The sequence below is a fragment of the Vulpes vulpes genome, chromosome 14, assembly GCF_048418805.1.
Source record: "Vulpes vulpes isolate BD-2025 chromosome 14, VulVul3, whole genome shotgun sequence".
In the NCBI taxonomy this organism is placed as follows: Eukaryota; Metazoa; Chordata; class Mammalia; order Carnivora; family Canidae; genus Vulpes; species Vulpes vulpes.
The window spans coordinates 60,589,835-60,617,010 of NC_132793.1; the positions used below are offsets into that span (position 1 = coordinate 60,589,835).

Here is a 27,176-nt window from a genome sequence, read left to right on the forward strand (position 1 = left end):
TTTTATTCCCTAAGTTACCTGTAAATTGCTACTGACTCATTGGAAAGTATTGCAATGTCTTAGGGGAGAAAAGATGAAGAGTCCTCATTTTATTTATTTATGACTTGTATTTACCAGATGAGGATATGTGACATAAAAAGGTTCTGAATCAAAAAGAAAATATTTTGCTATTTGTAGAGGAATTTGTCAAACTTGGTACAGTAAGATTCACTGTGAATTTATGGTGAATATGTTTTAAAAATTAACCATTTAAGAGAAATCAAAACAATGATGGCTCAGATGCCCTAAGGTCACTTCATAAAAAATAAACCAAAATAAGAATGTCAAAACAGAATATCCCATGTGTCTCTAGCCCCATTAACAATCCAAGTTGGTAACCTTACTATTCAGAGGATATCTACACACAAGGTCACCGCCATACTTGGTTGTGAGATTCTATAATGCCTGGAGTGGTTGGGAGGCAAGCTAGACACAAATAAGAAGGCCTCAACTCTGAGACATCACTCAAACCAGTGGGTAAGCACTAAGTTTCATGCCTAAATTAAATGCTCCTTGAAAAGAATTCTCTCATGAAATAGAGTCTGAACGCCTACATTAATTTATTCAGCAAACGTGTCTTACCTGTTGGTATCGCCAAATCTTAAGACATTATTTAAACCTTGTTATTTAACTGTTCAATATTTTGTAGTGGATGTTTCTATATAGATTATAACACCCTCGAAGGTAGGAATTACATCTTATATCTTCCTAATCATCCAAAATGAATAATACCTAACAGTCAATACACACTATTTAATTGTTTTTTTTTTTTAAGTGTTCTTTTCTACAACACACTCATTTAAAAACAAACCAACCAACAAACCCAAACCAAGCACACTGTATGTACCCTGCAAGTTCAAAGATGTTGTTGATGAGGTTGGCTCGGTCTTTGTCACTTAGGACATAAGGATTTGTTTTCAGCTGTTTGATTAGTGCTTCCCAGTCATCATCCCCATAGTGTACAATATAATAGCCATTCATGTTTGTATTGACTTTGATCCACTGCACTTCTTCTGTAAGATTGATGACACCTAATACAGAAAAAAAAAAAAAGAGATGTGATGAGATAACAAGGGAAGAAAAAGTATTAAATAGATGTTTTGTTTGTTTCAAAGTGACTATAGTATATTTTTACATTTAATCATTCTAAGAAACTAAATGTCTGCCTCCTAGTGCAGTTATTTTAATGTTAGCAAAGATCACCACTCATTCATTTAACATTTATTTAATAGTGAACAAGACAGAAATGACCCTTCTTTCACAGGTCTTACAGTCTAACGTAGCCAGCAAGGAGAGCATCATATAAATGTTACTGATGGACAAAGAAAATATGCCATTGTATGGAAGAACACAGAAGGAATGCTTCACCACCTAGGAGATGTTAGGAGAGGTTTCTGGGAAGAAATGACACCCACATTGAGAGTTCAAGATATATGGGTGTTTTAAGCAAGTGACAAGGGACCCTAAGTGTCTAAGGCCCAGAGACAAAGTATACATGGTGTCTGTGCATTGAACTGGCTCCAAGTTCAGCGGAGCTAGAGGAGAGAAACAGGGAGAAAGGGCAGGAGTGTGTGGGGTGAGAAAGCAGGGAAGACGGTGAGAGAACCACATAAAATGTGTTCCATCTCTGTCTTTCATTACATTGGTGGCGGAAGAATAAACGAAGCCATTTGGAGAACTCACATAATTCAAAGCTAGCAAAAACAAACATTAGGAAGGATTAAGATCTCTTTAAGCACAAGTAAACTCTTTTACTCAGTTAAAGTAATAGGAAAAGTGATATGCATTTTTGGGGTCCCTACCATTATGTATATATAAAAGCTGAAATAACTGTTGGGAATTTATATAAAACCATTTCAATTAAAAAGTAGTCATAAAATATATGACTACAAAAAATATTACTACAAAATCTGACTACAAAATGTATGCAGGAACTTTTAAAATCCTTCAAATTACTAATCAAGAAATGTCCTTTACAACTGGCAACAAAGGCGTGGATTTAATATAATAGTTAAGGGTATGCTTCTGAGCATCTTCAGAATTACTCTTTATGAATACAGTTCCATGAGCTTACTATTTTGTTTACTGCTAACCCCTCAGTGCCCAAAACAATGTTCCAAGCAGGTACCCAAAAAATACTTGCTGAATTAACAAATAAACAAAACAATTATGTCACAGTAAATGTTTTCAAAACAAATCTAAATAAGGTTTGGAGATGTATATAATGTAAGTTTTCTTTCCAATTTTATTTTTTTTGAAAGATTTTATTTATTTATTCATGAGAGACACACAGAGAGAGGCAGAGACACAGGCAGAGAGAGAAGCAGACTCCCTGTGGGGTGCCCGATGTGGGACTTGATCCCTGGACTCAGGATAACGCCCTGAGCTGAAGGCAGACACTCAAGCTCAACTGCTGAGCCACCCAGCTGTCCCTTCTTTACAATTTTAAAGTAAGGAGTACTGATGTTTAAAAATTACAGAAGAGGAACAGGGACAAGGAAAATAATCTAACCTCCATGAAAACATCGTACGGTGTATTTCCTGCTCAGACTTTTCCATACACATTTTAATTGATGTAATATTTCACACAGTGGATAGATATGCATTTATTTTTATACTGCTTTATCTATCAGATTCCACCCCCAGTCATTTTTTCCACTGTCTTCAAGGCACAGTATTCAAATATCTTCATAAATTCCATTTAAAGACTTACCACAGTTTAAGCCATCTCTTGGTTAAAAATATGTAGGCTGTTTTAGAATTTCCACTATCATAATAACTCTGTACGATGGTTTTTACACATAAGATGCTTTAGGAATACATTTAAACCTTTTGGTACCTAAAGTCTCAGATCTATCAACTTCAAAAGCAGGAATTATTAAAATTTATCAGATTCTCTTTAATACCTAGTTACTCCAATTCTACTGAAACTACAGAGGATGTTTAATATGGAAAGGGCTTACGTTCTGATCAGGTCTTAACGTGACATATCAGATAATCAGTCTTTTTCACTAAAAAATTCCATATCAATTTCTGTTTTATGGCTGATACAGCAGCAGATGGTAAAGATCAACTACAGTAATAGGATTTTTTCCTTTTCATAGAGCAGAATGCAGTTCTAAGGAATAATTGTGAGGACAAAGTAGCTGCTCTGGGTTGGAGACATTTTAACAAAGCAATGACTAATGAAATTAACTTTATCATTAACTATGGCAAAAATATCGACGTTCTCCAGGTCACCAAACATAATTTCAAACCACAGAGCTTTTATCAAAAAAGGGCCTTGGGAATAAGGACTAAAGAGCTCCAAATCTCCCTTTCCCAAAATAGGAGGCAAGAAATGATAGGTATGGCAATTCTTCCACAGGATGGATGCAGGAAAATACTGAAATACAGTGTATTTTGACTGATAAGCAATTTGCCACGTTGTAAACTTGGCCAAGTCCAGACGGTAGAAAGCAGGAGGGCAGCTGGGAGAGTACTTGAGATTATTACTGTCGTCTCGATGACAGGATATGGAGCAGTGCAGCCAACAGCACAGAGAGGAGAATTATCATTTAAAGAATCAACATATTAGTCTTTTTTAGGTCTTCTGAATGATCCAGAATGAAGGACCTTAAAACCACAGGTATTAAAAAATAAAAGCTTTGCACACAAGGGAGGTAACTACATCCTACAGCTTAAATGTGGATGAGGCTACCCTCATATGTTTTTAATTTATCATAATCATTAACAGATTAAGAGTTCAATTTTCACAGTCCATTGAACATTAAAAAAGAGTAACTCCAATCTTATATGGCAGAAGCCCAGGTGAAGTAATTTAGTAGTGATTTTAAAAACCATTTGTCAATAAGTTATGAAAATCAACTACTGTTTTATACAGAAACATTAAAACACAGAAACAAAAAAACAAGTTCTTACAACAAAGTTGAAAAATTTCCTGTGTAGCTTGTTCCAGTAGGTTAGCATGATACACGCAGCTGAACTACATCCCCTCTTGTTCAAAAGCATTCCTTTCTCCAATAACCTTTATTCTCCTTTATTTTATTAGAGGGGGGAAAAAGGCAAGAGCAGAGGATGGCACATGATAAATATTTTAATTATATGCCCTTCCTTATTCTTTTTTTCCAAATGCCTTTCATTCAAAGACAATGCCAGCTCTTTTAGTTGCAGATACATTCTGGCACAGTGATAACCATGAATGTTTCAAATTAGATTGACTATAAAGATTTCCTATAGTTAAAGAGCTTAGGTCCGAGTAAGATGTGGATGAGAGAGCATAGGGAAGGATAAAGAGAGGGGAAAGGGAAGAGAAGGGAGAAGGAGACACTATTTTATTGTAATTTCCTCAATATGCAGCTGGCACACCTTCTTATTCAGAACTATTAATCATTCAAAATTCATGTATGTGGGGAAAAGTGACAAATATATTGATCAAATAAAACTCCTATATTTGATTGAACAAATGGACTAACCCAGGAACCCTAGCATTAGAACACATGGAAATATACTATAGATTTAACAAACCACCAAGATAACACACTGTACTAAAGTCATATGGCAAAAAATAAGCCTCTGCTATATTTCTTTTGAGAATAGAAACAAATTAAAATAAAAGCGCTTCTTGCTGGAGCCTTAGGAACCAACATGACCCAACCATCCTCAGGGTCAATAATTTTTTGTGAGGACAGAACATTTTCAATGTGGACTCTCAAAACCTGAACTGCCAGATATTAAAATAGCAATGGCAGCAGTAGCAGCAAGGGCAGTAACATTTGAGAAGAAGAAGCAACAGACACTGCTTTCATCAACTACTGGCTCAGTTCCAGCTCCAGATTAAACCAATTATATTGCAGTACATTTTGCATATTCCCCTTTATTAAGAATACTTCCAAATGAAGGAAAAAGGAAGGTTTTATTTCACCAGGATTTGAATGCTATTTTTCTAAAACTTTTTATACTGAGATCTGAAATTGAGTCACCTTGTTACAAACTAAAATTTATTCATTTAAAACATTTTTTGGGTGCCTACTGGGTGCTAAGCTCACAAAATGATTCATAGAGGCCATGATCTCTACCTTAAATGGGGAATATATCTAATGTGAGGATAGACATAAGTAGAACAGTACTTCAGTATATCAAAAGAAGGTAAGTAGAGGATATTATTCTTAAACACTCAGGTAGGCATCTAACCTATACTGGGGTAAGGGAGAGCTTCCTGGAGCAAGCAGCGGGCACACTGAGATCTGAAGAATGAACAGCAGTAAATCGAAGGAATAGGGGAGACAAGAATGTTCTTCTGGGAGAGAAAACAGCATATGCAAAGGCCCAGAGACATGAGGCAGGATAGCATGTTTGAGGGGCCGAAAACAGCTTTTGTACAGCAGAAGCATAGAGTGCCAGGCAAGGGCTTAGGGAGAAGAGGCTACAGCAGTAAAATATGAGCTAGACTTTGGGATGTGAATCTCAAAAAGAGTTTAAGAAGCTCACGTACAAACTGAGCTGAAAAAGTTAAGTGTAAATAAAAGCAGACTTCTTATTGTCCAATTATTTCTGAAGCCACCAAAAACTTACATACTATTGGGAGGTTGGCAAATTTCCTTACTGGTCCAAAAAGGGAGATGGGATTAAGTGTTCTTTCTTCAGCCAGGGACCATCCTTCCAAGGCTACTTATAGTATGGAGTTTTGTTTTCATCAAGGAAGGCAGCCCTTCCCTGCATCTCTGGCTATGTTATACTAATCAAAGATGTAACACTATCAAGTGTTCTCAGCGTCTCAAATAATGAGATTGTTTTAACACTCCACTCTAGTTAAACTGCAATGCAACTGGCAGGCTCATATAATTCAACTGGCATTATAAATTATTACCGCATAGCAGAAGGGCAACTTAGAAATGTGTACTAAATCACAAAAGATAACAATCTTCATTTCTGAGAATCATTCCCATAAAGAAGTTCATATAATGACCAAACATGTAAGACCCTAAATTTTTATGAGACTTTTTAAAATAGAGACAAATGGTGTATAAAATGTCCAACAGTAAGAAAAGATCAAATAAAATATATCTGTTTTTTAACAAGATATAAAAATCACCTATACACAACGACACTAAGTAAAAAATATTTTAAAAATTATTAGAAAGAAATAATCATGAGAATAGTTGTGAATCCATTTTCTAGATTTTATGTACTATGGGTCTACCACGTTTAAAGATTTATTTTTCAATAACAGCATTAACAACAGCTAACATTTATATAGCACATAACACATGCCAGACATTATTATAGGTGCTTTGCATGAATGAACTCAATCCTCACCATAACACTATAAAATATGATCCCTATCTCTACTCTACAGCTGAGGGATGAGGCTCAGAGTCACAGAACTACCTACAATCATACAAGTGAACCAAACAATCTGGCTCCAAAGTTCATTCCATTAACCACTAGGCCATACTCCCCTCTCAAAAATATAGGCTTAAACACTAGATACAAATTCAAACAAGAAATTTTCCCTTTCCATAAATCTAGAGCATTCTGCAGGACCCAAGATATTCATGTTTTCTCAGGATGTGTGGTGTGGCATTCGTAGTGGTATTTCACCAATGGTCAGAAACTACATTTCAATTTTTTTTTCATAGACTACTTATGGGTCCAACATATACAATCTTTACATTTTCTTATCTCTCCTTACAATCATAATTTCTTGCCCCATTTTCTTTTTTTTTTAAGATTTTATTTTTTGAGAGAGAGAGAGAGGCAGAGACACAGGCAGAGGGAGAAGCAGGCTCCATGCAGGGAGCCCTATGTGGGACTCGATCCAGGGTCTCCAGAATCACGCCCTGGGCTGAAGGCGGCGCCAAACCGCTGAGCCACTGGGGCTGCCCGCCCCATTTTCTTATTGCCAAAAAATGTATATACTATGTTCACAGGATATTTTGTAACGATTATTTACTCTGAATCTAGATCCTGAATCAACCTTTATTATGCATAAGAATCATCTAAGGTACTTGTTGAAATGCAGTCGCCCATGCTCACCCCTAAAAAGGAGATAGCAGAGCATACTTCAAGAGACTGCTCTGCTTCTACTACTTTATACTTTGTAACATAAAATTTATCTAGGCTATAAAGACAGCATTTGCAATTTTCTACCAAGACTGCTAGCACAGTCAGTGCAACTGTTTATACCTTATTTCACTACCTTCATACATGATAGATGGACCAATGTCACTTTAGTCCTGTCTTGTATAGGTGACTCATAAAACACGCTCCGAAACTGTACACTTTGGAAAGTATAATCTCCCTCTTGGGCAGCCCCGGTGGCGCAGCGGTTTAGCGCCGCCTGCAGCCCAGGGCGTGATCCTGGAGACCCTGGATCAAGTCCCAAGTTGGGCTCTCTGCATGGAGCCTACTTCTCCCTCTGCCTGTGTCTCTGCCTCTCTATCTCTGTCTCTATGAATAAATGAATAAAATCTTTAAAAAAAAAAATCTCCCTCTTGCTGCTTGGTCAGATTTCTTTTTAAAAAAACATGCTGTTTCAAATTTCTTATCAGAAAAGAGTTAATTAGAGTCAAACCTGATTTCTTGTCCAGTAAAAATACCAATGGATATTTTGAGTAATTTCTTCCCTCAGTGACATAGGATAGTGGAATATGCCAGAGATAGCTGTGAAAAGAAAATATTGGAAGACTATTACTCTCTGGAGTATCTTAGTCAGTTACACATAATTTGTTGGGTCCTTTTCTTTCCCTTTGGCAGAAAGGAGAAATTTTTCCAAGCTATCCCCAGAAAAAGAAAATCTGGTTAGGTTTCCAAGGTGATTGTAATTTACAAATACTTTAACCCAAGGGTGCAAAAGAGATAGCAGGCAGAAAGGGCACGAATGTACCTTGCATCTGAAGGCTGCATTTCAGGCTTCATATTTAAAAAGTATCTTTCTTGTTGTACATGAAGTTCCTTTCCTTTTCTTTGAACAGTCACTAAAGGAAATCCTTTCTGCAGGGTCCATGTTTTCATCATTTTCTTTACATCTAGTGTTTTGTTTGTGACCTATAAAAAAAGAATTATTTTTGCTTAAAAATAAACAGCTTAAAAACTTTACAGTTTGTACCTTTCCCTCTCTGCCTACCATATTCTATGAAGGTTACGTGCACTGTTTTTTTTTAGAGATTTTATTTATTTATTTATTTATTTATTTATTCATTCATTCATTCATTCATTCATTCATTCATTCATTTGCGAGGGGGGGGGGGAGAGAGAGAGAGAGAGAGAGAGAGGCAGAGACACAGGCAGAGGGAGAAGCAGGCTCCCCGCAAGGAGCCTGATGTGGGACTTGATCCCAGATCCTGGGATCATGCCCTCAGTCGAAGGCAGATGCTCAACCGCTGAGCCACTCAGGCGTTCCAAACTATGTGTACTGTTAATATAAAAACAGGAGCACAAATGTGGAGTTAAATACAATTCTAATCTAGGTAAATGAACAACTGCTAAAAGGAAAGTCACCTGGCACAGAACTAAGTGACAACTAGAGAAAGTAAGAGAAACCCTGTGTTGAGAAAGAAGTTCATTCACTGAGTGTTTGTCAAAATCTCTAAGTAGGGACAAGCACTCCTTCAGCTCACAAGACTACCACTGAGAAGGTATGAATAATGATACACGCTCTAGAATAAGAAGCACAGCTACTCAATTCCTGAGTCAGCCTGTGTACAGATTTCTCTTTATTCCTCAGACCCTCTGGTTTTGCAAATGTTAATGCTCATCTTGGAAAGAACTAATACTGTGTGAGTGCCAGAAAGGAGCAGAAGTGTAACATGTCAATGGGTCAGGTGCCTTGACTCTAAGTTTCTCCAAACAGCAGTTGTCACCTTTTCTGATAGTCACAGACACTCTCCCAGAAATTGCATCAACTTACCTATGAAATCTAGCATCCAGTGTCAGAGGTTCACAGACCCTCTAAAACCCACTGTCCCTATGACATCTGGCATCAATGATCGAGAAGAAATTCTGGAACAACTATCTCTTTAAAGCATGTGAGTTAACCTTCTGATTCCAATCAGTGCTCTAGGTTGTATATGAATTTGAACTGCAAGCACCTAAAATTCTTTAAGTGCCTTAAGTATTTGGTAACAGTATCACTCCATGATGGCAGGCCTCACCTCAGTCTCCATATGCCCATTTATTTAAAGCAGAAAGGATGGATCAAACCTATCCAAATTCGCTGCAACATTAATATTACATATCTCAGGACTCTGATACATTCATTTCTGGATAATGTATTGGGAAGGAAACAAACTTTGCCGAAAGCATTTTTGGGTCTTTGAAATGGGATGGGAATGAAAAGGCCAGGGCATACTTTGATGCGGAGGTTGAAAAACCTGAGGATAATGGTAGGGACGAGGTCGGGATAGGAAAACTAGGAGGCAAAAGCTGAAGTAAGTCAGAAAGGAAGAAATATATTCTAAATGTAAGGAGATAATACAATGAGTATAGAGTAAAGAATGTGCTTCCAATTAAAATGTTACCATATGATGAGAAAAAAAACAGTGATGTGGAAGCAACTCTTTAGTAATAGGGACTAATCCATCTTCACAAAGAGAACTGAGAGAGAAGGGAAGGTACACCTTCTGGGCACAGGGTTAACAGCTAGAAAATACAGGTTGAAGGTAAGACAGGAAGAGTATATGGAAGAGACTCAGAATACGAGGGGTCTTTTAGTTGTTGTTATTTTAAAGATTTATTTATTGGGGATCCGTGGGTGGCTCAGTGATTTAGTGCTGCCTACAGTCCAGAGCATGACCCTGGAGACTGGGGATCGAGTCCCACTTCGGGCTCCTTGCATGGAGCCTGCTTCTCCCTCTGCCTGTGTCTCTGCCTCTGTGTGTGTGTGTGTGTGTGTGTGTGTGTGTGTGTGTGTCTCGCGAATAAATAAAATCTTTAAAAAAAATAAAGATTTATTTATTTTAGAGAGATAGAGTGCAGAAAGGAGGGGGCAGAAAGGGGAAGAGAGAGTCTTAAGCAGACACTGCACTGAGCATGGAATCTGACACGGGGCTCAATCTCACAATCCTGAGACCATGACCCTGAGCCAAAACTGAAAGTCAGAAGCTGTGCTACCCAGGCAGCCCCAGAATAGTTCTTAATCCTGGGCCCTAAAACTTTGAAACTTTGTGCATATATGTAGGGGTTTTTTTTTTGGGGGGGGGGGGGATATGTCCAGAATTTTCATCAAAGTTTCAAATATGTCTGTGATCTTCCAAAACATGAAAACCCCTGATCTGGATTAGGGTAACAACAAACTAAAATGCTCCTGGGGGTTATGCAATTAGCATACATGCACAATGCAGGCTGGATTCATGCATTACTCTGAAGGTTAACCCGGACCTAACTGCACTGCTTGTTAGAACATTTGCAGGCGCAAAAAAATCCAAACAGCAAAATGATTCAAGGGCAATATGGAGCCCATGATGGCCAGCTTGTAGTATATCATCTATAAGGATGGTCTTGTAAGAAAAGAGCCACAAAAGTCAGGAAGCTTCATAAGGCAGAGTGAGGAAAAAAAAATCATAAATCAGAGGTAAAGATGCAAAAGGATAAGAAAAGGAAAACAGGGCAGCCCCGGTGGCGCAGCGGTTTAGCGCCGCCTGCAGCCCGGGGTGTGATCCTGGAGACCCAGGATAGAGTTCCACATCAGGCTTCCCGCAGGGTGCCTGCTTCTCCCTCTGCCTGTGTCTCTGCCTCTCTCTTCGCTCTTTCTGAATGAATAAATAATCTTTAAAAAACATAAAAAAGAAGAAAAGGAAAACAGATTTTTGAAAAAAAATTCAAATAATGAAAATATAATAATATATCTATTACTTCAGGAAGGGCTACTTTCCTATAAAGCAGGAATCAAGATTAAGGTACAGAACAAAAATGGTTATACAAAAATGTTATACATCCATCTCTTGACCTCTGTGCTCTCTCAAATAACTATCTTTGATACCATTGCTTATTTATATGCTTGATAAAAATATAAATGGAAGAACTCTGATCTTCTTTAAGAACTAAATATTCAGGTCACTTACCTCATTAAAACTATTCCACAGATCATCACTTTGAATGGAGGCATAGCTATGATTATGCAGATAAAAAACAACAGCATGTTGAAACACATCTTCACTAAGAAAAGTTTTCAGCATCAACAAGAGGGAAGCTCCCTATTCAAAAAAAAAAAAAAAAAAGAAAAGAAAAGAAAAGTGAGAAAAGGGAGTAAATAAAAGACTACAATAGGTTTATAGAATTGAGAATCTAAAATTCAAAATATAATTATTCTAATAATATACTCACATATAGAGAACCTAGTTGTAAAACACTGTTATTTACTGTCATATAATCAGATGTGAATGGTGTTCAAATTGTCTTAAAAATTATTTTAAGAGATCTGACAAAAGAATAATGGAGCAGATTCCCACGTATACTAATCCTACTATAAGCCATTTAGGTAGTTTATCAGTTTCTATCTCAGTGTTGTGATAAAAGCTAAGTGTCTGTGAATATATCTTTAATAGACAAATATGCCAAATCTTCTGTGGAATCCCCATCTCCATCCCCAGTGCTCAGAATACCAGTTGAATTCACGGGTTCACTGCTGGAGACAATAAACAAGCAGAGCTCCAAAAGCCTCTCTGCTTGGGAGTACATTAATTTCCAGTTTCAATATATCATGTTGCTAAAATAACCAAGATCTCTCTTCTTCCTGCAGAGTCACTTCAAATATGTTTGGAACTAATGAATATATAGGGCAGTACGCATACACTAATAATTCAAAATCCAACATGCAACTGTTAAAGGCACTTCCGTGACACCAGTGAGTCACCAAAGCATATGTCACCATCTCCAAAAACCACTTTTGTGAAGTCATCCCCGATTTGAGATAGAAATATTTCTCTATCTTCAAGAGCAATTTATATCACTTTCTGCATCTGCTACAGATATATATTTAAATATATATATACATATACTTATTTACTTATTTATTTATTCATTTCTTCTTCTAGACTGTACCATAGTTGAGGGAAAATCCAAAAAGCTCAATTCCAGGGACTAAAACAATACCTACTATACAGAAGGAACTCAAATAGTCTTTGATTTTCACTTCTGGTAAAAATGTAGTAATATGAAGCCATCAAGATCATCAGATACAGGGCAGCCGTGTGGCTCAGCGGTTTAGCGCTGCCTTCAGCCCAGGGCCTGATCCTGGAGTCCCGGGATCGAGTCCCACATCAGGCTCCCTGCATGGAGCCTGCTTCTCCGTCTGCCTGTGTCTCTGTCTCTGTCTCCATCTCTGTCTCTCATGAATAAATAAATAAAACCTTTTAAAAAAAAGATCATCAGATACAGATAACTGTATTTAATACCTACGACTCCCTTTTTTCTATACCATGCTTCATGGCGTTACTTGTTCTACACATTTAAGTATTCATTCTTGTTGGCAACAGATCCCTTTCAGCCTTGCATCACCAACTTTCCCTCACTACTATTACATTCCCATTAACAAAACTATGCAATATTCCTCATATAAAACAAATAAAAGATGTCCTTCCTTTCTTTAACCCCTTGCCTTTTCCAGTTATCATCCTATTTCTTATTCCCCCTTTGTAGTAAACTTCTCAAAAGAGCTGTCTGCATTTGCTAGCTCCATTTGCTCTCTTAACCACTTTCTCTAGAGCCATCATCCAATCATCACTCCATTGGAAGTGTTTTTATCAAGGTCACGGGAGAACTTCGTGGTGTGGAGCCAATGGCAATTCCCACACTCATCAACCTGCCAGCAGCATTTGATATGATTAATCATTCACTCCCCGTTTGGAGTCTTTCTGCACTTGGCCTTGGGACACCTCTCTTGATTCTATCCCTATTCACTGACCATCGTTCTCAGTCTCTTGCTGGATCCTCATCTTGCATTGAAACTCCTCATTTTGGTGCCTCTGGCATTTTTAAAAAGATTTTATTTATTGATTCAACAGAGAGAGAGAGAGCACAAGCAGGAGGAACAGCAGAGGGAGAGGGGGAAGCAGGCTTCCTGCTGAGCAAAGAGCCCAATGTGGGGCTCGATCCCAGGACCTTGGGATCATGACCTAAGAAGGGAGATGCCTAATTGACTGAGCCCCCCAGGCGCCCCTCTTCTGGCATTTAAATTTCAGACCTTTTTTTTCTTTTTCTTTCAAAGTTTCCTTCCTAGTTGATCTCCTCAACAGACAATCTACATCAAAATTAGGATTGAAGATCAAAAACCCCAGATAGAATATGTCTATAAAACACATTTCCCAAATGATCCTTACTTGTTCTTGCATACAATACTGGTAAATTACCCAAGAGTCCTACTTTTTCCCAATTATGTGGAGTATTTGCCAGACTTCCAATCCTGAAATAAGTAGTTACCATACTGACAGGAGTTAGGTATGCTGTGAAGACCACATGATCAGAAGACACTGAATTTGGGGTTTTGGGGATATGGGTCAGAGGATGACAGTGCTCTGTAAAAACAAATCCTGAAGTAACAGTTCTGTATAAGAACAGAACTACAAGTTTAAACATTTTATTGACAGATCCGAAATGGGCTTTAAAAATCACAGCAGGTGCTCTACTTGGAATATATTTAATATAGGTGATTAAACTCTTCAGTTCTCATGTTAACAGTACCACCATTTTCTATGCCAGTTAGGTGTTAACCTGGAGAACATGGCTCCCTCTTTGCCTGCCTGCCTTACTCTGTCACTAAATCCTTCAAGAACCTCCCTTCCCCGACTATTCTTTTACACTCATCATTTTCCTTCCACTTCCACTACCACTCCTAATTTCACACTTTTACCACATCATGCTTGCATTTTGCCAGCAACTTCCTGACTTCAGGTCTCCCTCCACTTAAATCTACTTTGTAAGCTGGAACAAATTAGTTTTCCTAAACAGTAACTTTAATCAAGGAATTCCTTTGTTTGAAAAATCTTCTAAAGCTTCCTATTGCTTACAGAAAAAAGTCCAGATTCCTGATGGAATTCAGAACCTTCTACAACTGCCCCAACCTACCTGTCTCATCTTTCCCCTACTCCACATATGGCTTCCACTATAAGCATTTACTCCCTAAACAAAAATTTCTTGCCCATTAGTATTCCTTGTTCGTTGTACACCTCACTGCCCCATTCCTGCCCGACTCAGGGCTTTCCATTCTTCTTTATCTGTATTCTTTTTATTATTTAATTCCCTTCAATTCCATTTTCCTCTAAAAAAGTTCTCTTCATAATTCTAAGTAAAAAAAGTTTGTACCATTCATTCCACATATATCATCTCTTATTGCTTAACAAGTACCCACCACCTAAACTTTGAGCTTTTGATATGTATCTCACATGTTTTTTGTATTTTCTCTGTCCAGTGCAGGAAGTCATTTATTAATCAATCAATCTGACAGCCAGAGTAAGAAGGCAAAAATAAGTCCTAACATTCATGACTCCCTCCAAAACTGTGAGTGGCACTGTTCTGTCCCCTGACCTATGTGACCCCATCTTTTTTTAAAAAAAGATTTTATTTATTCATTTGAGAGAGAGAGCCAGTGTGCGACCAGGGATGGGGGGTTACAGGAAGAGGGAGAAGCAGACTCCCCGTTGAGCAGGGAGCCCAACACAAGGGCTAAATCCCAGGACTCGAAAATCATAACCTGAGCCAAAGGCAGACGCTCAACCATCTAAGCCACTCACTCAGGCACCCCTGACTTATGGTGAGCCTAATGAGGATTCTAGTTTTCTGTTTTTGCTCCACTCCCAAACCTGGAGTCTGTGCCTCTGCTCCTGCAATCTAGTTTTCAGCTCTTATAATCTCTTTTGCTTTACATGTTTTGGCAATTGTGACTGGAACACACCTCAATTTTCAATAACGCAGCCAAAGGTCTGCTTAGAATGTTCCCTAGATATATTCTACCTGTAGACCTGGAGACTAAACCAACTTTAAAAGATATATTAAAAAAAAAAAAAATATATATATATATATATATATATATTGCTTTGATCTGATTAACTGCCCAGAAACCTAGTCAGAGCTGAAATATGAATAGAGAAATAAAGAAAAACACAGAAAAGTTAAAACCAAGATTTAAAAAGAAGCAAACATTTTAAAGTTTAAAAGCATACCTGAAAATAATCTTAAAATAATTTTTAATCTATAAAGTAATCTAAATGATGCAGCTTGCTCAAATATGAAATGAACTTGAAACCCACTCAGGTCCCTGGTGTGCACAGCAGTACCTTAAAATAGGAAAGAGAATCAAACATTTCTTCAATCTGTTCTGAAGACTCAACGGATGATGATGATATCGGATGAGATGAATTCAAGGAATCTTTCTTCATGGTTTTAAATCGAGCATCTAAGAAATCTTCATACTAGCAAAAACATCAAACAGATTAGGAAGCCATGAAAAATATCAAGGCAAAAGCAAGTACAGTAATTATTTATAAATTAGACTACTTAATGTTTAAGATAATTTTTTAAAAAGACCATCTTCATTACACCACAGAAAATAAGCTTTTGAAAATGTAGGAACAGAGCAACTTTCGTTCATATTCCTAACATTTAAAAAAAGAAATAAACCTCCTAGCCACATGAAAAACATGGTTTCTGAAGCCACTGCCTAAGGATAAATTAAGAATCTATTATTGAAGCAACCAAATGTGCCAAATCCAGATAGATATTCAAAGTAAATATTCTAAAATGGTTAGTGTATATTTTAAATAATATCTGAAATTAAAAAGCAAAAATAAAAACTGGTCCTTAAGCTGATTTATTATCCATGTTTCTTTATTAATATACATTTCTCTTAACTGAAGTTCATTTGAAATAAAATATAACACTTAAGTAGAATTCTTTCATAGTTCAGCAGACAAGCTCCCCTAGAATATACATTAAAAGGTTTTAAACATTCTGGGCACCACCAAGTGGTGAAACTGTGTATCTCATTGCTTAATTAAGTAACATAGATTTAGAATACTTTGCTTAGTATTCTAGCTAAAAATGAGTTCCTTCTACCCACCGTAAGTTTTTGAACGGGTGTTACACAAAAATTTCAAACTGGAAGCTCTTAAGTGTATCCCTATGTTGAAGCAGTCTTGAATCATGTATTTATTTATTTATTTATTTATTTTTTTGAATCATGTATTTAATAGAAAGTCACAGAATTTTAGGGTTGAATGGGATCTTTATTTATACTTTACTACCTCTTGCTTGGATTATTTGGTAATACCTATCATACCACAGCCTGGTATATTCAAATACTTCTAAGGATAGGAAACATTTCCAGAGAGACTAATAACTCAGTAACATTATTATGCTCTCTATGTCAGAATGATGTCCTAAGTCTTTGAAAAGGGTACAAAATATGGTGTTTACTTTAACAGGGCAAATTACTGTCTGTATCAATCTGTCACAAGAATGATCACAGTGATAACAGAGAGATAGTACTACAAATGTCTTAATTTTTTTTCTCTTTTTATACAAAGGATAAAAAGTTTTGTTTTGTAAAAAAGGCTTTTCAACTTTATCTAAACTCCTTCAAAGAGAAGGGCCACATCTATTAAAAATAAAATGTAGCAAAGTGATTCAAAATGTCCATCCTAACAAAACATAATTTCACTTAATTTCAACTTTCAATAAAACATATCAATAAATAAAAGCTTAATTATCACTGTCAAATCTCAAGAGGTAGAACATATCAGTAACAAGTTTCAATTTTATTATATCTTTCTAGAAACATTTTTGTTTCTCCAAATGTCTAGAAAATACATGGTAAATATGACAGTACATGTAACAAATGCTGTACTTACACTGGAGAGCTCTTTGAATATTTTTTCCAAAGAGAAATATTCCATGAAAGTAGCAAACCCTTCATTTAGCCACAGATCATTCCACCACTTCATTGTTACCAGATTACCAAACCACTGTGGGGGGAAAAACAAACAAACCAGTAACCAATATAACATTTACACTCTTAAGAATTTTTTAATAATTGAATTGTCAAATTAATCACCTATAACTAGGTTATAATTACTTAAAAATACAGGTATTTGTTGAAACAAACTATATTCAAATTAACGACTTACAAGAAAATTTGTATACATTTACTCTAAAATGAAAATGTTAACATTTTCGCCTTGGTGAATGGGAAAACATGCAAGAAACACAATCAGCATATTTATCAAATTAATGCACACACTGTTTACTAGGTAAACAAAAACATTTTTTAGTTACTTCATTAAAAGTGTTATTTCCTAGATGATGAAATTCTTCTACCTTCTAATATCAAGTTAGTAAGATTATTTCCATTCTATCTACAACCATCCATGACAACTAAAAAATAAACTTGTATGTAACAGATCTCTCTACAGAGCCCATGTTTCATGTTTCTCCTCAGTCAACAGAGCTGAGGACAATAGATCATGATTCAAAACAGAATGCAAGTAACTTTCCTTTAAGAAAGTTGTCATGTACATAAAGGAAATCAGAAAGATCTTTAAATGTCTTCTTCTATGATATAATAGTAAGAATTAAAGCAATGATAGGAGACTCTTAAAAAAAAATATATCTCAAAAATCCCTGAAATGGAGAGTGGTGGGTAACAGAGTATGCAATTCAGTGTGGCCTGGGACTCATCTCAAACCAGCAGCAAAATAATAAGGCTACTAGGTATCAAAACAAAATACTTTGGAGAATGACAAGAACATGTTTTTCAAAGCTATTATCTTAAAACTTGTTTCAGAGGAATATGATTTTTAAGTTTTAAAAAAGTAACAGAGAAGTGGTGCTGGGTGGCCCCAGGGAAAACAGACCCAGAGGACATCCCTAAAGGACAAGTTGGCTACATGCCTAAAACCATAACTGTCAATAAGTAGGTGCTTTATATACCAGCCTGTTAAGAAGTCTTCACAAGGGCTCTACAGGGGCATACATATGGTGTTTGAGACAGGGAGCAAACCGACTGGAGTATGTGCTACTCCTCTTCCACATCCTCCTTCCATCATGCATGATAACCCCCAAACTATGCCCAACACTGTTCTTTGCTGAGGCAAAGAACAAAAAAAAAAAACAACAAAAAAAAAAAAACAACAAAAAAAGAAAAGGAAAAAGAAAAAGAAAAAGAAAAAGAAAAAGAAAAGAAAGTCAAGGTGTTGGGGAAAGAGGCAAGAGGTTCACGTACCCACATAGTTTTCCTTCTTCTTCTCCTTCTTTCTCTCCTAAATTTACAACGCAGTTTGAGCAGGGGAAGAAAACAAAAATCTAATCCTGTCAACTACAGATCAAAAGTTGTGAGGAAAGTGAAATTTAGGGGAAGGCTTGCTCCACCACAAAGTTATACTGAGCTGGTGGCATCTGTCAGAGGTGAAATAGCTCTCTATTATCAGAGGGCAAGAAAGTACAGAGAGAGAGAGATCCTGAGGAGACAGTGGCTCTTCAAGGCTCAGTGCTGCCAATTATTAACTGTGTGACTGTGGGTAACTCGTTTATTTACTTCTACTGAGTCTCAGTTTCCACATCTGTAAAATGGGATTATCACATATCTCAGAGCAGTTATAAATGTAAATGTGAGAACAGATGTAAAAATTCTTTATAAACAGTAAAATCCTATGCAAATATTAGATAGCATTTTCATTTGAAAATCAAGTTTGTGAAAAAAAAAAAAAGAAAATCAAGTTTGTGTTAGAAAACACCATTTTATTATGGAAAAAAGGTGATACTACAATAAAAAGCTGAGTTTTTATAAGCATCTAATTCTATTCTAAAACTCTACAATATAAAATAGAGATATAAAATATAATAGTCTTGTAATACCTGATGGGATAGTTCATGAGCAATGATTTTAGTAACCAGTTTTCTGTCTGCCACAGAAGAAGTGTTATTGTCATACAGAAGTGTCTCTTCTCGGAAAGTGAGCAAACCCCAATTTTCCATTGCTCCTGCTTCAAAGTCAGGAATAGCCACCAAATCTGGACATAAGAAGAAAGAAATGATCAACTAGCCTTCATGTAAAGCACTTCCTAAATAAAAATTTTACCGACTCGTTTATCATTGTGAATCAAGAGGCAGGGAGTTCATTTCATACTCCGCAAATGGAACCCTATTCTAGTCTTGTATGTTCCCTACCTATTGGTCAGTTGAGAAAGACTTGAACCATCCCTGTAGAGTCACTGTTCCTCTGTCACTTAGCAAAGCAAGAGAAACCTAATTCCTTCACAATGAATCAACTTTCTAGAGCAAGGAGGATAAGGTGCAGGTCTGACATTCTAACTAGCTAGCTCCACACTAAACAGCTCTGAAATACTCTTGCTTTCCTGAGTTCCCAATACTCAGTTTTTGTTATTTGAATCAGGAATTTCTTAGGAGGTTAGAATTAGTCAAACTCCAGACTAAGCCCTAAGCAAATTCCCACTTACACAGCACCTGTATAAGCCCTAGTAACAGCCTCTTAAACTTCTAAATGCTTTAAGCTCCACATTCAGATGCTTTTATGGAATCTGAATAATCTTAACAAATATAGACAATTTAAAAATTTTTTGAATTTTTTAGTTTTAAAATAACTTTGGCAAATGTTCTTTCTAAAAAACATTTGCAAAATGAATCTAGGTTATAATGGTAATAAAAGTCAGGCATTGTTTGATTCTTACCCAATTTCTTAAGTGGGTATTGAATTTCAAAGTAGTTTTGATAGAATTCAAGAAGCTTCACAGTTGTTTCCAAGGCATAGTGAACTTGACCAATCTTTTCTGGTACAGCATATACAGAAACCTAAAAGAAAACATATATATACATAGATATAGATATAGATATAGATATAGATATAGATATAGATATAGATATAGATATAGATATAGATATACACACACACATACACACACACACATATATGATGTGAAGTGTAAAGACAAGTACAACCAAAATGGCATGATATTCAGATGAATACTGTTGAAGCATATGTGAGAACTGAAAGAGTTTTTATGAAATTTTATAGGATACAAACTCTTACTTCTAATTCTTTTAGCCCCTGGAAAATTTAGCACACATAGAACTACATTCAAAAACTTACTGATTTTTTTTAAGTTAAATAACATCCCAAATAAACTATTTTGGGTCATATTATGGCAAAACATAAGCTTTGGCCTATTAATTTTATGATCCATTACCTAAAGTTGCCCTTCTTTACCGATGAGCTATCAAAACTGAAGTATTTGAAGGGCAAAGCAAATTTTCATCTTTTTAGCACCTATTACAGTGCTGGGCATCAAACAGGCATCCAAGGAGTGCCTGGGTGGCTCAGTTAAGCATCTGCCTTCAGCTCAGGTCATGATCCCAGGGTTCTGGGACAGAGCCCCACATTGGGCTCCTTGCTCAGTGGAGTCTGCTTCTCCCTCTTCCTCTCCCTCTGCTGTTTTCCCTGCTACTATGCTCTCTCTCTGTCAAATAAATTAATTCTTACAAAAAACAAACAAACAAACAAAACCAGGCACCTAATACAGAGAAGTCACATAAGGAAGTTTATTCTGAAGCAAACACTCAAGGCAGAAATTACACATTTGTTGAAATTACAGACCAATGCATCCTCTTTCAGTAAATGTGGCACAGCCTGCTTTTCTTCCAGCCTTGGGAGAGCTTACTTTTTTCCAGTTGTTGGCTTGTTTTCATGGATCATGTTGTATAAAAAATAATCATACCAAACAGAATCAAACACTCAATGAGTGGCACAGAGTAACTAAAACCAACTATGGGGATAACAGATTCCTATTCCCATTGCCCAGTGCCCAGGTACATGCTCACTAAGGGGGAAGGCGGATATGATCGCCCAGGTCATTTAAATTGCAACTTTTTTCTCTCTTTTTCTGACTAAGGGCATAAGTTAAACCCATAAGTTGTGACTAACTACAAACAACTTATTCAGGGACGCCTGGGTGGCTCAGCAGTTGAGTGTCTGCCTCTGGCTCAGGGCTTGATCCCGGAGTCCAGGATCAAGTCCCACATTGGGCTCCCTGCCTGTCTGTTTCTCTGTGTCTCTCATGAATAAATAAATAAAATCTTTAAATAAAATAATAAAAATAATAAATAACATTCAGTAAGTATCAAAAGGCAAAATTTAAGCAATTCTATGAAAAGCAATGATTTTAAAAAGCATTATACATTGTTTTCCAGTTGACTGGAAAAAAAAAAAAAAGCCCTCTATACTCACCTGGGAATGTGAGAAATGGACAAAACATAGAAAATAAAAACTTCAAAAAAAAAATCTCAATTGGTGGGAAATGGAGACTTACTGAGTAAGTCATTACTTGGAGAAAATGCACTGGTGAACTCTAATTTATTCCCTCATTAAAGGACTAAAAAATTATCAACAATTTCTAAAAGGTCAAACAGATTTCAGTCATAATTGTCTTTATGTGGGGCTTTAATCTACAGTTAATTATAAAAATACAGAGGTACCATGACATAAAAAATGAAAAGCAAAAAAAAAAAAATTAAGTAAACAAAAAACAAATTTCTGCTAGTTGTGTGACCTTGAGAGGTTGGTTAATAACCTCAATCTCTTTATTATTAAAAAGGTGATTAAAGTAACTGCTATACTCACCGGGTTCCTGGGAATATTAAATGAGCTAATATATACAGATAGAACTTAAACCAGTACATGACACGATGTAAGTGTTCAATAAATGGTAATTGTCATCATTATTAAAAACATAGTCCAACAGGAAAGTGGCAAAATATGTGTGAGTGGAGCATTTGTGCCAACAGTTACCCGGAAGAATAAGGTATCTAGGACTGGAGTTTGTCACTTAAAACTATGCTGCTTTCTAAGGGAATTATGAAAGAAATTTAATCTCCCACTTCAGGCGGCCAAGTGTACTTCACTAGCCTAGCATCTACCATCTGCAGCTCTCTTGGTAAAGGGCTGTGACCACAGTTGATTGAATTCAGTCACCATCTGCCAAAGGAACTATATAAGCTAATTCCACTGACAGGTGGAGTTCCTGCATCTTTCTCCCTCTGAAGTCAATGTTAGTGGGCAAAAGACAAAAAAATCCTGACATATTCTTTTACAATCTCTAACTACCATTGTAAATGGTACGAAGATCACCAGGAATTTGAGACAAATCTTTATTATCTATACGAAGATCACTAGGAATTTGAGACAAATCTTTATTATCTCTATTTTTACCAGAAATACATACTTAATATTGCAGTCAACACAATCACCTAGAAGAAGCTATCCCAATAGAAATACCACACATATCCCCCAGATTTCTCCTCCTACATCCTTCTGCAACACACACCATTTGACCACTCCCGTCTCTACATATGAGCACCTTTCCTTAGAGGAAAAAGAGGCTCACATGAAACTGAAATCTGATCAAGGGATTAGTTCCATCTCTGGAATACATGATTAGGAAAAAGGTAGTTTGGTATTTCTCTTCCTTCATTTTTTTTTTCTTTAAAAGACAATGTGCTAGGAGTTCTCACTAGAGATAAGTTATCTGGTAATTGTAATTATTACCAAGCTTCTTTTAAGTGCAACAGAAGCAGTAAGAAACAGAGCAATCCAGTTCAACCAAAAAAAAAAAAAAAAAAGAAAGTCTTGACCAGTATTCTGGATTTTTTTTTAATTAATTTTTATTGGTGTTCAATTTACCAACATACAGAAAAACACCCAGTGCTCATCCCGTCAAGTGTCCACCTCAGTGCCCGTCACCCATTCCCCTCCAACACCCGCCCTCCTCCCCTTCCACCACCCCTAGTTCGTTTCCCCGAGTTAGGAGTCTTTATGTTCTGTCTCCCTTCCTGATATTTCCCAACATTTCTTTTCCCTTCCTTTATATTCCCTTTCACTATTATTCATATTCCCCAAATGAATGAGAACATACACTGTTTGTCCTTCTCCGATTGACTTATTTCACTCAGCATAATACCTTCCAGTTCCATCCACGTTGAAGCAAATGGTGGGTATTTGTCGTTTCTAATTGCTGAGTAATATTCCATTGTATACATAAACCACATCTTCTTTATCCATTCATCTTTCGATGGACACTGAGGCTCCTTCCACAGTTTGGCTATTGTGGCCATTGCTGATAGAAACATCGGGGTGCAGGTGTCCCGACGTTTCATTGCATCTGAATCTTTGGGGTAAATCCCCAACAGTGTAATTGCTGGGTCGTAGGGCAGGTCTATTTTTAACTCTTTGAGGAACCTCCACACAGTTTTCCAGAGTGGCTGCACCAGTTCACATTCCCACCAACAGTGTAAGAGGGTTCCCTTTTCTCCGCATCCTCTCCAACATTTGTTGTTTCCTGCCTTGTTAATTTTCCCCATTCTCACTGGTGTGAGGTGGTATCTCATTGTGGTTTTGATTTGTATTTCCCTGATGGCAAGTGATGCGGAGTATTTTCTCATGTGCATGTTGGCCATGTCTATGTCTTCCTCTGTGAGGTTTCTCTTCATGTCTTTTGCCCATTTCATGATTGGATTGTTTGTTTCTTTGGTGTTGAGTTTAATAAGTTCTTTATAGATTTTGGAAACTAGCCCTTTATCTGATATGTCATTCGCAAATATCTTCTCCCATTCTGTAGGTTGTCTTTTAGTTTTGTTGACTGTATCCTTTGCTGTGCAAAAGCTTCTTATCTTGATGAAGTCCCAATAGTTCATTTTTGCTTTTGTTTCTTTGGCCTTTGTGGATGTATCTTGCAAGAAGTTACTGTGGCCGAGTTCAAAGAGGGTGTTGCCTGTGTTCTCTTCTATGATTTTGATGGACTCTTGTCTCACATTTAGATCTCTCATCCATTTTGAGTTTATCTTTGTATATGGTGAAAGAGAGTGGTCCAGTTTCATTCTTCTGCATGTGGATGTCCAATTTTCCCAGCACCATTTATTGAAGAGACTGTCTTTCTTCCAATGGATAGTCTTTCCTCCTTTATCGAATATTAGATGACCATACATTTCAGGGTCCACTTCTGGGTTCTCTATTCTGTTCCATTGATCTATGTGTCTGTTTTTGTGCCAGTACCACACTGTCTTGATGACCACAGCTTTGTAGTACAACCTGAAATCTGGCATTGTGATGCCCCCAGCTATGGTTTTCTTTTTTAAAATTCCCCTGGCTATTCGGGGTCTTTTCTGATTCCACACAAATCTTAAAATAATTTGTTCTAACTCTCTGAAGAAAGTCCATGGTATTTTGATAGGGATTGCATTAAACGTGTAAATTGCCCTGGGTAACATTGACATTTTTACAATATTAATTCTGCCAATCCATGAGCATGGAATATTTTTCCATCTCTTTGTGTCTTCCTCAATTTCTTTCAGAAGTGTTCTGGATTTGATAAGAGCACTCTAAACACTGCCAAATGGAAGTCAACTAGCACTCAGACCTTATAACTTACAACATGGTGTCCACATCTGACCAACTACCATGCATTCTGATTCTACAAATTAGACCTGTTTATGGTAAAAACCAAATAGGGCAATGGCAAAAACAAAACAAAAACCTCAAGACAAACCAAGCAATGTATTTCAAAACTGACCTAGAATTTTCTAGGTAATTCTGGCGTTGCTGAACAGACAGAGGTGTAAAGAACAGTGAAGAACAGACAAAAATGGTAAAAACAAATGTTCCTCTTTTTTAAAAACTTCAACAGTGTTAGTAATGTTGATCACTGAAGAGGGTGTGTTTAATAATCTACAGTCAACTTTGACATTTTTAGTTGTTTGGTAAGATTGACATTACTAAGTAAAGCTCTACTACTGCCTTATTCCTGAATCTTGTGAAACAGGCCTACTGTCAAATACTAAAAAATAGAAAACATCTGAAAGACTTCAACATTTTAATGTAAGTAAAATCCTGTTAGACTTCAAGTCTAAATTTCTGTCCCCATACATATAGAAGTTATATATGTCATTGGGTATAAGCAGCAGCATATTGTGGTGGACGGTACAATACTATCATTTACTATATAATCTTAGGTCAATTATGTAAACTCCCTGAGACACAGTTTCATCAGCCATATGGAATTAATGCTTCCCTCCCATGTGGTTTATGAAATGAAAAGATATTTATAAATGAGGAGCCTGAGACAGCTGCCAGCATGGAGTATAGCTCCATGCATGTTAGATTCTTCCCTCATCCTAATAAAAAGAGAGAAAATTAATGAAACAATTGTTTATTAGCATAACACTAATTTTTTCAAAACACATTTGAAATATGCAGGTATGGGGTAGCATTAAAAAAGTTATGATTTTATATTTACAGACATATAAGAAAGTTCACAATATTCTTGCACATGGGTAAAAAAAAAGAGTGCACTTTGTGTGTGTGTGTGTGTGTGTGTGTGTGTGTATTACTATCTCCCAGGCACTAAATTTTTAGTATTTAATCCTGGAGAGGTAAGGCTAATATAGGCAATATACTATTATTATAGAAGGTGAGGTTTAGACAGGATTACAGAGGAATCTGACCAAGAACACATTCGAGTAAGCTGTACAGGAGGGACTCCAGAGTCCACGTTTAACCATGTTGTTCTCTAACATGTAAATTAAAAGAAAAATAGCCACCCCAAATTCTTCTCTCTCAATCTCAGTCTCAATCTCTTTCCCTTTCTCTCCATTTCCCCTGTTCCCCTCTATATACAAGAGAATAAGGTATATATCTCAACAATGAATAATCCAGCTTGGCTAGATAGAAGAATCCACACTGGAACAATTAGAAATACAGATGGATTTATAAGACAGCCCTGAATACCAGAATGTTGAGTTTGAATGTAATCCTAGCAGTAAGAAGGAAGAGGGAGGGAGAGTGGGACAGAGGAGAAAGAAAAAGCCAAGACTGCATATATTCTAGGAGACGATAAAAAGTGCTGGGGGTTTTATATCAAAGAGTGTGATAACTACAACAGAGATGTAACTAAAGTGCTATGAAAGATCACAGAGGGAATGATTAATCCCAGCTGGGGAAAGAATGAACTGCTTCAAGGAGAGGAATGGTATTCAGCTGGGTCCTGAGGAAGCAAACCTGACTCTCCTAGATTGAGCCTTTTGGATATCATCCAGACTGTAACATCTAAATCAAGGGCTAAATCTGGGGGGTGACGCTTGAAGAAAAATTAACTGAATTTTATAAGATTTGCACCAATCTCATTATCCTTTACAGAGGATTCTAAAAAATTCTTTGCTTTAGACTTGACAAAAACTCTTTCAAGCAAAACGTCTGTAAATCATTTGAGCACTTGGGCACTACGTAGTCTACACCTAACCTTGAACACTTAAACTTCGTGAATAGTTCTCATCCTTTACTGTTGAGCATAATTGCATACAGTATTATTGCTGATGAAAAGCCAGATAATCCTTATCTCTGCCCTTACATCTAAGAGTTATGGGGTAGACAAGATAATCTTCCTAAGAGAAGAGTATATCCTTTTTAATTAGCAAGATCTAAATATGATGTGATTAAAATAAATCTCTTTATCTAGAAAGGAAAGCCAACTCCAATTGAATGTGTTCAATGAGTGAAAAATATTCCCTGGGGTGATCAAAACTATGAAAAAAACTTAAAAATTGTATCTTCTTTCTATTGTGAGGAATAATCATTTCAGTTTAAAAAAGACCCTTTTCTGCTCTATTGTCAGTGTATAAAAATACTAACTTTATTAGGTCTCTACTGTGAAATAAAAGCATAAAATTCAAGCAAATAATCATTTACAGACAGGGACTAATGACAAAGAAAAGCAGAGGAGCCTAATCAGAATAATAAATTTTTACAAATTACAGATTCACAGTACCTTTAAGCAATCTTACAACTCTAAGATGAAGAAAACTCAATCTGGACTTGCTTTTTAAAAAAGGAAGATTAAATTAACTTTTATAACCTGTACTTCATCTTGTAATTGCAATCGTACACTATCTCTTAAGTCTGCACAATGTTTTAGATTTAGTGCTGTCCAATAAAATTTTCTGCATCAATGGGAATGTTCAATATCCATGATATCCAATATGGTAACCACTAGCCACAAGAACACTAGAAATGTGGCTACTGAGACTGAGGTAGAAAATTTTAAATTTAATTTTTTGCAGCTTTAATAATTAACATGCAACACTGT

The 27,176-nt window shown here is 36.5% G+C and overlaps 1 protein-coding gene across 2 annotated transcripts in view; it reads right to left on the reverse strand.

Annotated features, from left to right (window-relative positions):
- Positions 1 to 27,176, reverse strand: part of LNPEP (leucyl and cystinyl aminopeptidase) — an 88,040-nt gene that overhangs the window by 13,837 nt on the left and 47,027 nt on the right. For both annotated transcript variants that reach the window (XM_072736697.1, XM_072736696.1), the window contains exons 5-12: positions 19,719 to 19,839; positions 18,886 to 19,040; positions 16,884 to 16,997; positions 15,312 to 15,446; positions 11,103 to 11,234; positions 7,928 to 8,088; positions 7,616 to 7,704; positions 887 to 1,070 (exon numbers count right to left, since the gene is read on the reverse strand). In XM_072736697.1, the coding sequence (XP_072592798.1) occupies positions 887 to 1,070; positions 7,616 to 7,704; positions 7,928 to 8,088; positions 11,103 to 11,234; positions 15,312 to 15,446; positions 16,884 to 16,997; positions 18,886 to 19,040; positions 19,719 to 19,839 (1,091 nt within the window). The remainder of the gene's footprint in view (positions 1 to 886; positions 1,071 to 7,615; positions 7,705 to 7,927; positions 8,089 to 11,102; positions 11,235 to 15,311; positions 15,447 to 16,883; positions 16,998 to 18,885; positions 19,041 to 19,718; positions 19,840 to 27,176) is intronic.